Below are 16,116 nucleotides of genomic sequence, written 5' to 3'. Positions count from 1 at the left end.
AAAAAAATTCACGACTTAACTTATAGGAATAGTATGAAGATCAAATGAGATAACATACGCAGTATCCTTTTTTATTTTGTTTTTTTGCTTTTTTGGCTAGGCAATTGGGGTTAAGTGACTTGCCTCGGGTCACACAGCTAGTGAGTATCATGTGTCTGAGGCCAAATTTGAACTCGGGTCCTCCTGATTCCAGAACCGGTGCTCTAACCACTGCGCCACCTGGCTGCCCCTGCAGTATCCTTTTTAAACCAAAAGGGCTACATAAAGGTGAGCCGTTGTATTATCTTTTATCCCAAACCCATGTTTTCTGCCTTCAATGCCAGCCCTTAAGCTTCTTCTAACCAACTCACATCAACAAAGTTGGTAAGGCCTTTTGATTAGCTAAGGTACAGGTAAAAATAAACCAACCTCCTTCCTCTCAGAAAGGGGCTGCATAATTAGGAAGGGCTAATAGATTATAGCTGGAAGAAACCTCATCTAGGTTAATTCCACATTCTATAGATGGAGAACTTGAGGCCCAACTCCAACCCAGGTCCTGTAAATTCAAATCAAGCACTCTTTCCACTGCATTAAACTGTCTCTCTGAAATACCAGCAAGAGGAGAAATAAAAACATCCCCAAATCCTACTTTCTGAAAGGTCCTCACTGCATCAGCCGATTTCTACTATGAGAATTTTTTTTTCTACCTGGCTCATTTTGACCAATATTTACCTCTTGCCTACAATTAAAGTATAAATAAGAGTTTATATTTTCACAGCATTTTGTAGTTGACAAAGCACTTTCCTCACAACTCTGCCACTTTGGTGATGCAAGTATTATTCCCATTTTGCAGATGAGGATAAAAGATTCAAAAAGGTTTAATGACTTTCCCATTAAAGGACTTTCATGGAACTAATTCTGGGTGTTAAAGACCATACCAATGGAATGCAAGCTCTGCTGGGTCACATCAAGAGAGAAAGGCTTTAAGTATGAATCTAGGGACTGAACATCTGCTGTCCAAAGATCAAAGTTGCTAAATTCAGAGACCAAAAGACTGACCATACGAGATTGAATTTTTCAGCCATAGAAACTCACAAAGACCATCTTCTAAGTTGCATAGGCAGATCTGCAGTAACTAAATCATAGAACCTTGATGCAGTAACATGCCCAAAGCAATGCTACGAAGTAGCAAAAGCAGCCTTCTGACTCCAAATCCAGGCCACTTTCCACTACACTACATAGCTTTTCCACCCCAGTGTTCTCTGATAACCAAGGTATGCCATTTTGCACATGAACATTTTGAAAATCTTAATTAGATATTTATGTTGGGTCAGCTCACAATTTTTAGGCAGTCTCTTCTTTTTAAAGTATCTCTTCCATGGGGATACTTAACCTCATATTTTTCCCCAGAGAAGCAAAACAACCATCAGTGATCACAATGACCTAAAGTAAAAGCGGGGCTAGCGTGAACTATCACTATCATCCGAGAGAAGGAACAGATCTAGCCTTAACGCCCGTATTCCCAAAGGACTGCATTAATAAAACTGAGCTATTGCTATAGGGCCTAAGGGTCTGGGAGGAGAATCAGACTATTGTTCTTTTCTACAAAGTCCTTCAGAGGATGAATGTATAATAATAGGATTTAACAAGGTTCAAGAGTATGATGGGGAAATCCACGGGTTTCTCCCTTGGTTCCTATATTTAAATGCACTGATCTTGACTTCATTAGGGAATGAGTATTAATAAAACATGTCTGGAGCTGATAAAGTCATGCTGTAGGCTGTTCCTCAGCTTTCAGAGCTCTGCTTGTCTTTAGTTTGGGGTATTCCAGGATTATGACTCTTATACTAAACTTTGAAAAATGGTTTCAGCTTCTTAAATAAACAAAGTAGAATAAGAAACCTATTAAGTGAGAATCATATAAGTGGTCCAATTTTAACTGCTGTTATTTCTGCTATTATGGTGATGGTACAGAACTGAAAAATTAAACAATGTTTTATTACCATCTTATTTTCCCGTTCCAGTTGTTCAGCTGTGTCCGACTCTTCATGATCCCATCTTGGGATTCTCTTGGCAAAGATACTTGAGTAGTTTGACAATCCCTCCTCCAGCTCACTTTACAGATGAGGAACTGAGGCAAACAGGGTCAAGTGACTTGCCCAGGTCACACAGCTAGTAAGTGTCTGAGCCTGGATCTGAACTCAGGAAGTTGAGTATTTTTTACTTTAGGCCCAGTTATGCCACCTGGCTACTCATAGACATTTTTCATCCTCGTCTTTTATTCTGTTAAAAAAAAAAACTAGAGCAGATTCCTCAGTGGAGAAGTTGAAATCCTTTCTATTTATAGATGTGTCATTTTAAACAAAATTCAAATACTCATCTGAAGACTCCAGAATTAGAAGTCAAGGAAATATCAAATATGTATCCTGTTATTTCAAACTTATATTCTACAAGTATTCCAAAGAATCCTTATCCTTTCCTCTAAGGATCACAAAGCAAATACACAAGCAATTACATGTAAAAAAGCAAACAAGTGACCATCTGGGAATCAGGTTGATGTAATGGAAAGAACATAATGGACTTAAGAGTTAGAAGAAAGAAGAAACAAAAGCTATCTATAGGCCTATAAAAATGCTCTAAATCACTAGTGATTAGAGAAATGCAAATTTAAAACTCTGAGGTACCACCTTACATCTATAAGAGTGGCTAACATGACAGAAAAGGAAAATGACAGATGCTGAGGGGGGGACGTGGGGAAATTGAGACACATGTAGTATTGGTGCAGTTGTGAAATGGTTCAACCATTCTGCAGAACAATTTGGAAATATACCCAAAGGACTGGAAAACCGTACATACCTTTGACCCAGAAAAACCACTACGAGGTCTGTAACCCAAAGAGATAAAAAAGGAAAAGGATCTATAGGTACAAAAATATAACAGCTCTTTTTGTGGTGGCAAAGAATTAGAAATTGAGGTGATGCTCATCAATTGAGGACTAGCTGAATAAAATGTGGTATATGATTGTGATGGAATACTACTGTGCTATGAGAAATGATGAGCAGGATGCTTTCAGAACAACTTGGAAAGGACTTACATGAACTAATACAAAGTGAAATGAGCAGAACTAGGAGAATATTGCATACAGTAACGCAATTTGTATAATGATCAACTGTGAACGACCTAGCTATTCTCAGCACTGCAACGACCCAAGATAATTCCAAAGGACTTCTGATGAACACTGCTGTTTACTTTCAGAGAAGAACTGATGGCATTGGAATAAAGACTGAAGGATACTTTTTTTTACTTTCTTTATTATTCTTGGTTTTTCGGTCTGCATTTTCTTTTGCAACATAGCTAATATGGAAATGTTTTGCTTGATTGCACATGTATAAGCTATATCAAATTGCCTACCTTATGAAAGAGGGGAGAAGGGGAGGAGGGAGGAAGAGAATTTGACACTAAAAATTTTAAAAAACAAATGTTAGAAATGTTGTTTACATGTAATTGAGAAAAAATAAAATAAAAATTAAAGGACAGAATGAGGTTTGACATCATGGACATGGGGCATGGAAGGAGGCTAGAAGAAGTGGGTTTGAGTCTCAGCTGTACCACCTACTAGTGACATTAAGTAAGTCACTTCACCTCAGAGAAGCTGTTTCCTTAAGTGTAAAATAGGCATAATAATACTTGTCCTACCCTATCTCCCTAAGTAGTTGTGAGGAAAGAACTTTGTAAACTAGGGTCCTACACAAATGCGATTAAGGCTCCTCTGAGGGGAAGGGATATACCAAAGTCTTCTACCTAGTTGCTATTAAATGTCTAATTTGTCTTTTTCCATGTACTCTAGTCATTTATTCCAAGTAATTTGCACTGTGGCTGCCCCTCCACAAAAAGATTTTGAACTAGAAGATAATGGCATACAAATATTGCACTGAAAAGGAATGTACCCTTGAAACTGGAGGCTTTATACTCCATCCAAAACACTGTTGAAACACCAATTAAAGTGCTGCTCCAGACCATAAAAAGAATGAGGAGAATGTAATTTTCAGCTCTCCTCTGGCTACTGAGAAGGTCCTCGAAATCCCTCATAGCAAGAAGTTAAACAGCAAAACCTGACACTGAAGGAGTCACAAGGAAGAGGAGATGGGACAGGAATGAAGGAAATTTTTTCTTTTTTAACTGTCATTTTAAATGCCCATAACCCACTCAGCTAAGCAGGACTTTATAACCTAAATGGTTTTGATCCACTGTGTTTTTCTTTCCATTCACTTTGGTATTAATGGCATTGTTTGAAAAGGCTTTGTAGGAAATAAACTGTTAACTGCATGCCAAAGGCAGGAAGGGCCCCCTTGGAGTTGATCCAAACCTTCAAATAACTATGTAAGCACATTGAAAGCCTTGGCCCATAATGTAGTAACTTGGGATGGTTTGCAGGGAAATTTAGGATCTTCAACACATGATTTTGCACTTGGGTATGAGGCCCAGAACACTGGTCATCACAACACTATGTTGTCCAATCTGTTTTATATATAAAGATAAACATATACATACATTTACATTCTTTAAGATGAAGCCAGAACTTGTTTAGACATTTAAAATGCCAAACTCATGGTCTAAGGCCGAGCACATGATTTTCTTCTTCTCTTCCCTCTCTCCCTTCCTTCTGATTGCCTCTTTATCTCTCCCTTGCCATCTTAGAACATAATGCTAGCAAAGCCAGGTTTCTCTGAATATATATGCATTTGCTCCTCAAGGATATTTGGCTCTAATTTTATAAGGATTAAAGAATGGACCACAGCCTAAAGAAAATTCAAAGTCATAAAGTCACAGAATTCCAGAATTTGTGAGAAGCATGGAGACCATCTGCGGTAAGATCAACCCTTACCTGAAGCATAATTCTTGATAGGGAGTCAATCAAATTCAACTAAATGTCTACCAAAGAAATGAGGAATTCACTGCTTCCCAAGCTAGCACCTTCCATCTAGACAATCAAAAGTTTGAAGGCAGCATGCCAAAGCACAAGATAAAGTTACCCAAGGCTCTGCACATAATGATATTTGAAAACATCCACTGGCTAGCTCAGGTAGACAGCAGAACTCTTTTTATTTTAAATCTACTGAATCTACCAAGCTTATTAACTTAGGGACTTTTTAAATGAATTGTTTTCCCAAATGCCTTGGGATCTGTATCATTATTCCCAATTGAAATACAAAGACACTAAGGCCCAAGGTGATGAAGCAATAGTAACAAAGAGGAAATGGATAAGGAGCAATCATTCTTCACCTAGAAATCAATAATAACTTACATTTATATAGCACTTAAAGATTAATGAAGCAATTTCGGAGGCAGGCAGGTAGTATAAGTATCACTATCCCTTTTCTGCTCATGAGGAAGCTGAAGCTCAAGGATGTAAGATGTAAGATGACTTGCTTCCCCTCACCCAACCAAGTTTAAGAGGGCAAACTCAAATCTAGGTCTCCTGACTCTGAGACCAGTGTTCCTTCCACAATGCCACATTCTACTCTTCTTTATATATTAGAAACAAACCAGGCTTTCTCAGTTGTACTAATGAAATACAGGGCCTCAAAGAATCAATGCCCAAAGAATATTTACCACCAGAGTGAGGAGCAGGGGCAAAAGGAAGCAAGCATCTCCTCCCTAATCCAGCAGCCTCTGCCTTACCCTCCACACTACCCCAGGGAGAACACAAGAGAATCACAAGAGAATGCACAACAGGAAGGCGTGTGGGAGTTTACCCAGTCTAGTCACTTCCATTTTACAGCTGAAGAAACTGGAGAGGCCCAGTGAGCTGAAGTGAGCTGCCCCACAACACCTAGACAACAGGTGTAATATACCTTTCTAATACATTATACTTACCACAGATTCCCAATAGAAACTATACCCAAAACAGCTTTATATTATCATAGTCCCTTGTTAACAGTTTGAGCTCAGTTCTTCCCTTACAACTCTTAGATTTGATTGGCACTGGGGTCCCAAGGGAACTCTGAAACACAAGACTGGCACTTCAAAATAGTCATCAAATGGTTAGTATAATTCAGGGTCCATACAGCAAAAACTTTTATGCTTTCAGTTTCATCTATTGAGCACTGAGAATATATATGTGCGTGTGCACGCGTGTGTGTATTCAAGATAACACACATATACACATCCAAATGTTTTTACATATAAAATACATGTACATATATGCATATAATAGATGACACTACATATTCAGGAGTAGGCAGATGAGGATAGAGCCCTAACACAGAAAAAAGATAGTTTTGGGGACACAGAGAGCCTTTACTTTAATTGGGTAAGTTAAAAAAAGGTGTCACTGTATAGTGGAATAAACCATGGATTTGGGGTCCTTAGACCCATGTTCAAATCTAGGCTCTGCTATCAATTGCCTATGTGACACCTATGCAAATCACAGACTGTCCCTGAACCTCAGTTTCCTCCTCTGTACAATAAAGGAGTTGGACTATATGGTCTGTAAGTTCCCTTCCAGCTCCAAAATTCTTTGGTCCTAAAATTCATGGTTTAACAGTTTGTAATGAGGCTAGCTAGCTTTTGCCAGTTAGTGAATTTTCAACTATGAGTTCAAAAAGGCCGCCACTAGATGGTGCTGTGCTACTATAAGTGCTCAGAGGTCCCTCCAGAAACTCTAAACTGTGGTCACCATCTTGGTCACAGCCTCCACACACCACAGTATGTTTACTGTGACCCAACAGAGGAATCCTCCAGGAGGCTTAATCACTTTAATTTTTCCACCATCAATTAGGCATGAGACATACTTCCTCAGAAAAAAACAGGAAGTCACCTGGCTTTCTTTTTAATTATCAGTAAACTTGATTTTTAATTAGAAGCCAGCTTTAGAGGTGCATAGACTTAGAATTGGAGGGGGCATTATAGATCCACAGGCAAACTAAGGCTGAGAGAAGTAGAGTGGCTGGCCTGAGGACCCACAGGTGGGAGGGAGCAGAGCCCTCCTCTGCCACATGTGCTCTCTTGGTGAGACCCAGATGACTCCACACTTCTGCCTGTTGAGAGTCATTGGCTGCCCCTTCCTTCCTCCTCACTTCCCAAGGCTCTCCAGGATTGCAGGATCTCACCAAATGAATGAATGAATGTAAAAAGCATTTATTAAGCACTTGCTATATGCCAGGTATTCCTGTGAATGTTAGGGATAAGAAGGCAAAGGGGGCAGCTAGGTGGCACAGTGGATAGAATGTCAGACCTGGAGTCAGGACCTGAGTTCAAATCTGGCCTCAGATACTTCCTAGCTGTGTGACCCTGGGCAAGTCACTTCACCTCTGCATGCCTCAGTTTCCTCATCTGTAAAATGGGGGTGATAATAAAAGGATCAAAAGTACCTGGTACACAGTAGGCACTATATAAATAAGGAAAGAATTCCAAAGCAAGAAAATCTCTACCATGTTATGTTGTGGCCTGGGAGCACCAATGGTCCTGTAATAAAGACAACTTCCATGTGTTGAAATTTTTCCCTTCCTTTGAGCATCAGCTCAGCTGCCCCCTCCTCTGGGAAACTCTCCCTGATCTGTCTCCACTACAGCTGGAAGTTTTCTATTTTTCTTCTAATCTCTCATAGCATGTTTTCACTCAGTCCTTCCTCTGCACTGATCACATTCTAATTTATTACAGTTTTTCTCTGCGTTCTTTGAGGCCAGGTTCTTCCAGGTCTTTCCCCAGTGACAAACACAGAGCCTCGCACTTAGTTTGTACCGAATACTGCGCTGAATCAAACATGAAATGCAAACTGTCCTAAAGGCTCAATTGCACTAACAGCTTTTGAGAAGCTCACTGCTCAGGAGCAATTCCTTGTAGGAGGGGTCAAAAATCTTCCAATTATAACAATCTCTGTGGGACCTGAAATCAAAGTATAAAGAGAGTTTCATCCAGTTTAATTAGACTAATCTCCCACATTAACAAACACATCAAGGATGGAGAAAGCTCTTTTGTTTCAGGTCCCCAGTTCAACAGAGTGACCACTTAGAGCTTCTTCCAGGAGCAAAGAGATCCACGGAGAAGCCAAGTGCCTGCAGCACTAGGGGGGAATCAGACACTCCAGGGTCTTGTCCTGACTCCACCATTACTGTTTGATTTGGGGCAAGTGAGTTTTCTCTTGTCTGTAAACAAGAGATAATAATATCTCTCTATCCCTTCCCTCCCTGAGAAGACATGAGGATGAATAAGGTATTTAAGGAGTACCCTATGTTCCCCAGAAGGCATCAGAAAAATACCAGCTGTCATCAGTCCTCTGAAATCCTTCTGCATTTATTTTATTTCCAAAGGATCGTAGGATCAAGAGCTATAAGAAAAAGTACAGGGAGAAATGACTTAATACATAGGACCAAGAGCCATTTCTCTGAAGATAAGTAGTCAAAGGATATGAACAAATAGTTTTCAGAAGGAGAACCACAAATAACAACTATGTAAAAAGTGCCAGATCACTATTAAGAGAAATGCACATTAACCTACTCTGAGGTTTCATCTCCTTAAGCTTCTTAAGGACAAGGACTTTTTTGATTTTGTCTTTGTATCCCTACTGCCTGAAACAAAGTAAGCACTTAATAAATCCTTTTTGGTTTATTACTAAATTTGGCAAAAATAATAAAAGAAATAATCAGTGTTGGAGGGGTTGAAGGAAGTCAGACATATTAACCCACTGCCAGCAGAATTATGCAAGAAGTATATCAACAAAATTTTAGTTCATAACCTTTGGTCTGGGCAATATGCTACTAGGCATAAATTCCACAAGGCCAATGACACAAAGGCCCCATGTATATCAAAATATCCATAGCCACATTTTTTGTTGTAGTTAAAAAAATGAAGCCAAATGGAAGCCCGTCAATTGGGGAGTAGCTAAATAGACTGTATTATATAAATGAAATAGAATATTGGATAGCAAGACACAATGAATATGAGGAATTCAGAGAAACACAGGAATATGTTCAAGAACTAATGCACAGAAAAGAACCTGGTAAACAATAAGCCAAACACAACATTAAAAGGCAGATTAATTGTAATGACCTCATTAATTTCAATGAACTTAGATTAACTACAATGACAAATCTTGGTTATGAAGAACAGAAAATAAAATAAATTTACTCCTCCCAGTAGAGGGGTGAGGGATTTCAGGCTGGGAATGCTGTATATGCTCTCAAATCTGGTTGTAAGTCAGTTTTGCATGATTGTTTTTTCTTCTTATAAGGCAATATTCCTAAGAGGTAGGTAATGACGGTGGAAAGATGTATCAGCAAATAACTGTGGTATAAAACAAAAAAAAAAACAACAATTTTTTTTTAAGTAAGGGTTGGGAGAACAAAGAAGAGCTCAATACATACTGGTGCTTTTATGGTCCTGTATCTGCACCCAGTACTAAAGCTAAAAGTGATCTTAGAGTTCATTTTCTCCAGTCACCTAGTTCATCAGCTGCTGTGGTTGCCAGGATGCTATGAAGTCACCTGCTAATGACATTCAAAGCTACTGTGTGGGCCCCCCCTCTGAAACTAATGGCAGAAGCAGGGAAAACCACAGCTGCAGTCCAGGGTGTGTACTGATGGCCTCAATGCATCTCAACATAGGAAAGGATGACCTTATCTCAATTCACAGTTCTCATCTATAAAACGGGAACAGTACTACTACATCACAGGGTTACTGCAATGCTCAAATTAGATAATAAATATGAAAGGGTTTGTAAACTGTAAATCTCTTCACAAATATTAGTAATAAGAATACAACAATCACGGACAGCTTCACTAGGACCTCCAGACACTATATTCAAATAGTAATACTTATTGAACATCTGTCTTCCAATATCTTTAAAATACTGTACAGACATTTCCCCAACCACGTGAAGTTTAATTACCTCTTTACAACAGAAGGGAAAACTAGAAGACTGTTTTATGCATCCTGCTGTGCAGGAAAGGTCTTGGCTACCAAGATCAGCCCTCCTGAGGATATGCTGATGAGAAAGCAGTACAACACAATCTTATTCTAATCTACCTCCAAAATTCATGAGAAATTTCTGAGATAATTAAATTAAAATAGAATCATAGACTGTCAGAGCTGAAAGTGACCTTAGAAGTTATTTAGAACAACTGTCTCATCTTACAGCATTGGAAACTGAGAACCAGTGAGGTTAAATGATGTTCTTAAGGTCACATCACTAGATAAGAGCAGAACAAGGATGAGAACCTAGGTTTCCTGACTCCTGGCCTAATGTTTTCCATTGTACCATGCTGTCAGAATCACAGCAGAAGGTGGTACATTTGGAAAGGATTTACAGAACGTCTAAGCCAAATCTTTCATTTCACAGAAGACTAAGATGACAACAGAGGAAGCATTCTTTAAGGCTATACTACAGATCAGTAGCAGAATTAAAATTAGAATCTGGGTCTTCCTACTTTTTCCTACCACTGTCAAGTAGCACTTAATAAGCAACATGCTTCACGGCACCAATGGTGCCCAGCACCATACCATGTCTCTACAAGATCACTAGTTATTGCATAACGATGACGAGTGACTCCCTAGTAGAGGCTTACTTACAATGGTAGCTACTTAAATGAGGATGACAAAAGGCCAAATAACAAGCAAGACAGACAGTGCTGACTAATTTGAAGAGACAATAGATCAATTATGCTTTTTTCAGGTTGGCTGAGGAATATTGCTTACCTGTCATAAGCTTCCTTGAGGTCTCTGGCCAACTTACACTTGGGAAGAATGTGATGAAATGGAGACTGTGGACCTTCAATTAAAACAAGTAAAGGAGTAAAGTTTTCAAGGTAAAACAACCTTTATAAAAACAGACTAGGAATACTTTTTTTTTTTTGGCTAGGCAATGGAGTTAAGTGACTTGCCCAGGGTCACATAGCTAGTAAGTGTTATGTGTCTGAGGCTGGATTTGAACTCAGGCCCTCCTGACTCCAGGGCTGGTGCTCTATCCACTGTGCCACCTAGCTGCCCCAGAATAGGAATACTTTTAAAAGAGAATTTTGATATTTGTATCCTTAATTCTCAATTATTTATGATCATGGGATTACAGATTTTAGAAGTGGAAGGGACCTAAGCTTCATTTTCTTCAGCTATAAAATGGGGTAATAGTAATTATATTACTTCCTCTACAGGTGTGTTATAAGGACTGACTGAGGTAAATGTGAATTAATTATTATAAGAGTAGCAAATTTTTATTTATTTATGGCCCCAAGCTAATACTTGAATGATCTCCAAATAAGAAAAAACTTTAAGTCAAAAAGTTCCCTGCTATTATCAGCAGTATTAATGTGCTAACACAGTCAGGGTTTAATCCACTTAGACTCACAGAATATCAGTTAGAAGGCACCTAAGAGATCAAAGTGAGGAAATTAGAGTCCAAAAAAATTATGTGACTTGTCCACGGTTACACAGCTAGAAAGTGGCAAAGCTTAGCCTTCAAGCCAGGTCTAAACTCCAAGTCTAGTGATTTTCCCCCCTGTACCACATTGCCTCTCATTTTAGGGAATATTTAATTGAATGACTAAAAACCAGTCCATCAACACAGCTGACCTGCTCCTCTACCTGAGACTTGTCCTCTACTTAAGAATTTCCTATCAGGGCTGCTAGGACTGGGAAGGGCAGTGAGCCCCACACTCACTGTCGGACATGGCAGACACTTCATCCTGAATGGCTAAGATCAGCTTGGCCTCTCTGGTCAGGTACTGGCAGCGCCTCTCTTCATGCTGCAGCACAATGGCAATTCGACGTGACAGGTTATGCAGGCAGTTTATCACAGAAGGATCTGCATTGGCCTGGAAAGTAAAAAAGTCACTGAATGCAAATTTAACTATAAATATAATGTGTATGTGTCATACATGTATAGGAACACATATGTAAATGTATGCTGCCTTAAGCTGCATCCTAACTGGAGTCTAGTGCTCAGTTCTAGGCACTACATTAGGAGAAACACTGACAAGCTGGAGCATGTACAGAGGAGGGCAGCATGGCTGGTGAGGGGACGTAAAATCAAGCAAAATGATACAAGGACCAATTGAAAGAACTTGTGGAGAAATACGATATTAATCCTAAAGCAGACATAAGGGAAGTATGACTGAGACCTCCAAATATTCCAAGAGTTCTCATGTGGGAAAGGGATTATTTATTTTGTTTTGACCTAGGAACTAGGGAGGGAGGAACTAGATCCAGTGGAAGGGCTACACAGGGTTAGATCTAGCTCAGTATAAGGAGGAAGTTCCTAACTACTGGAGCTGCTCAAAATGGGATGTGTTCCCTTGGGAGGTCATGAACTGTCTATCACTGGAAATCTCCAAAGGGAGGCTGGCTAATCATTTGCGAGGGATATTATAGAGAGTATTCGTGCTTCAGTTACAGGTTGGATGTGATGGCCTCTAGGGTCCCTTTTAACTCTAAGCTTCTATGTACAGCTGCCTGTGTGGGAAACTCTCTATACAACAGAAAATAATTACAAAATTACAATGCAGCCTTCTTATAATGCTGGCATAAAGAAAAAAAATGCGGAAAAGAGGCCTAATTACTGCTTATGCTATAGTTTTTATTTTATGTAGTTATGATTGGAGGATATAATTTGACCTATGAATCCATACAATGATAGGATATGTCATAAAAGGGATGTAACTGAATACAAATTTTCCTTAAATGTTAATTTCTAATATTTTGCTTTTCCATTAAAGGATATAATACAGCTGACCTTAGTCTGGCTCAACCCAATTTTACCAACATATAACATGCCAACATGGTTTAGGACTACACCACATTTCCCACTGTGGCATGAGAAACACCTATGGGATAGTGGAAAGGGCCCTGGATTTGGACTCTGAAGAGCTAGGTCCAAGTCCCAATTCTGCTACTTACTAGCTGTGCGACCTGGAGCAAGTCCCTTCACTTCTGTAAAATGGAGGAAATGATGCTTGTACTATACCACAAGGTGTTGTGAAGATAAAATGAGATCATCTATATAAAGTGCTTGGTAAATCACAAAGCTCTACATACATGTCCACTATTATTAATATTATTGTTATTTCTCATGTGTAATCCCTGTGTATATTTTGCTTTTAAATGGTGGATTACAGGTATCTCTCAGTACTAAGAGGTATTAGTAAAATCTACTTGCTTTCACTCATGAAAACCTTAAAACTATCAGCCATGTACATGCTAGGGTGGGTCATCTGCCCCAGGTCAGACAGGGTGGAGACAGCAGCTGTTAGATGTTTGTGGAGACACTTAAAGGACCATCATGCTCTAGAGTTAACAGATAAATGAGCAAACCATGACTTAGGCTTTCTGAAGGCCAAGAGTACCTGCTGAGTCACTGAGGGTTGGGGAGTGTTGGGGGGAGAAGAGGGAGGATGGATCCTGCTGATTGTAACATCTGGGGCCTTCTTTGCTCTACTACAGTTGTTCACTCCTGTTTATCTGTCACAAGTGGCCACATGTAATCCCCAAGCACAGTAAATCCTTCTAGCCAAATATTAATACAATGAACCCAGCCATTTCCTTCCTTCATGGGGAGTTATTCTCTAATATAACTTTAGGGACATCAGTGCTCCCAAACAGCATCAACTCAATTATAAAAACAGAGAACTATCAGGCTTATGACTTTTCAAAATCTCACAGGAAATAAACATTACAAATTAGTCAACAGAAAAATTGTCAAGAATTACAAACAGGCACAGCAATTCATCCCTAAAGGGCATCATTACAGAGCATTCCATAACCACTGGGTCCTTCAACATGAAACAGACACTGTTTAGCAATAATTCGCTATGCAGCTGGGGTAACTGCCAAAATTAAACCCTCTTTTACCAACTTTCTTCCCCATTTTATATGTATTAGCTTAAATAGTATCTGTTCTTTAGTTTGTGGAACTGAGAAGATAATAACTTGAAAGATAAATCCAGTAGCCTCAAAATAAAATTAATATTTGGAAGAATCTAGAAAAAATACCATAGCCAGTAAACCTGCACAGAAGAAAGTGTACTTCTCATTTTTCCCTTTGAATAATATACAAGTGACAACAATACATTTCTGTAGCACTTTTAAGGATTACAAAGAGCTTTTCTTACAAAAAATCTTATGAAGAGGGTAGCGCAAACATAATTGACTACATCTGACAAATGAGGATGAGGAACCAACCAAACACATCAGTCGTAGACAGACGGGAAGAGAACCAGGAGAGAACAGTGAGAGAGAGAGAGTACCAAGAAGGAGAGAATGTTACAGTCATGAAGGATGAAGCCTCAGAAAAGAACAATAGAGAACTTGAAAAGGACAGTTTCAACAGAGTGAGAATGGATAGAAGTCAGAGAGTAAAAAAGTTAAGGCAACAATACTGTACTTTAATAGAAAAGAGCACTGGACTTGGAGATAGGAGGCCTGAGCTTGAAGGTGGGCTGTGTGTAACATGCATTGGCTAGCTACATGACAAATCAATTAATCTCGTTAACTCAGTTTCCTCAACTGTAGAATAGACATGATAACATTTATATTACCAATCTCAAAGGACTGTTGTAAGGAAAGTGCTCTATAGACTTTAAACTGCTATGGAAATGAGAAACTTATCATTAAAGGTTGAATGTCTACCTCACAGGTGTTGGAAGGGACATCAAATTAAACAGAAGGGCACATTGCCTATTCATTTATGATCAGCAGTATAGCATGATTTCTAAGGGCAAAACATTGCATCTTATGGGAATGGGAGCCTCCTTTAACTACTAATCACAGAACCTTAGAACCAGAAAAGGCCACTAGAGATCATCTGGTCCAGCCCCATCTAAAACACCAAGAAGACAAGGTTGTCCAGTCCACTAGTCCCTAAGGACTGAGACTTCAGACGCTCCCTTAGTCACTCATTTTAAGCTCTTATTCAGTTTAGGCTTAATGAGAAAGAAATCACAAATTCCCTCACTCCCAATGATTTGCATGGGATAATCTGAAAAATTGCAAAGATGACCTTACCCTTAATGCAAATACCACATTAAAGAGAATCATCGTAGGCATCTCTCTTTTTGGAGATGGATCTGTTTTGGATACCTGTGAAATAAACAGAAGTCTAGTAAGCAAATGAAATCACTTTCAGAGAGCAATGGAAAAAAGATAGAGCTGGAGATAATCTGATGATGAATGGGCCACAATGAAAAAAGAAAAATGTCAAGACTGCAGTGGAATGAGAGAGCTAGGGAGAGATCATTAGACCCAGCCCTGCTGATTGTGACTGGACCACGCATTACCACCAATATTTGTCTGGTGAATCTGTTATGTGTTTGAGGTGGTACAGAGCTGTGCTCAGTCACAACACCCATTTCACCATACTAACAGAACTTCCCTGATTTTGGAGGTTGTTTCCGGGGATACAACGAATGCGACATAATCATAATTATAAATGTGATTCTGTTTTATATTCCTATTGGAATTTTCAAAATACTAATTATTACACCATAAATATACTACTCCTATAACAACAATAGCAAGCCCACCTGATAGCTCAATACTCTATCACACTTTATATTTGTATAACACTTTACATTTCTATAGCACTTTTTTGTGCATTATCTCATTCTTGTGAAGGATATTATCTCAATTTTATAAATAAAGAAACTGAGGATCAGAGAGGGTAAGGACTCTGACCAAGGTCAAAGGGCTAATGTAGTAAAGCCAGGCCTAGAAGATAAGAGTCTTCATGCTCCTACTTTAGGTCTCTGCTTCTTCAGCACAGTGCCTCTCAAAAACACTTGGAATCACAGAATATTATGAGAAGGGACCTTTTAGATTATCTAGTGACTAGATTCTAGTCCAACCCCTCATTTTTATATGAGGAAACTAAGGCCCTGAGAGATTCCTCCAGTGACTTGTACACACTGCTAAAAAACCGGTTAGTGACCAAGCTGGGACTGGAACTCTCAGATCTCTCCACTATACCACACTGTCATATCCAGGCCACTACAACCATCATAATAATGTGGATAAATCCAGCAAACACAATCCAATTCAATAAAACCTGATATCTTTATTTAGAATTTTATGTCTCATATATTGAGAATAATCAGGAAGAATTACTGAATGGAGGTGGTTTTAAAATAAGTTTTCTGCTCAAATATAAGCCTG

General features: G+C 39.1%; 1 protein-coding gene across 9 annotated transcripts in view; it reads right to left on the bottom strand.

The window, feature by feature from the left end:
- Positions 1-16,116, bottom strand: part of NPRL3 (NPR3 like, GATOR1 complex subunit) — an 89,233-nt gene that overhangs the window by 51,175 nt on the left and 21,942 nt on the right. For all 9 annotated transcript variants that reach the window (XM_021006587.2, XM_078152617.1, XM_021006590.2 and 6 more), the window contains 3 exons: positions 14,971-15,045; positions 11,633-11,786; positions 10,675-10,747 (listed from right to left, as the gene is read on the bottom strand). In XM_021006587.2, the coding sequence (XP_020862246.1) occupies positions 10,675-10,747; positions 11,633-11,786; positions 14,971-15,045 (302 nt within the window). The remainder of the gene's footprint in view (positions 1-10,674; positions 10,748-11,632; positions 11,787-14,970; positions 15,046-16,116) is intronic.

The sequence above is a fragment of the Phascolarctos cinereus genome, unplaced genomic scaffold (assembly GCF_003287225.1).
Source record: "Phascolarctos cinereus isolate Bilbo 61053 unplaced genomic scaffold, phaCin_HiC Scaffold_4;HRSCAF=312, whole genome shotgun sequence".
Taxonomy (NCBI): domain Eukaryota; kingdom Metazoa; phylum Chordata; class Mammalia; order Diprotodontia; family Phascolarctidae; genus Phascolarctos; species Phascolarctos cinereus.
Note: the sequence above shows the minus strand (reverse complement) of the source record. Positions and strands in the feature narration are given on the sequence as shown.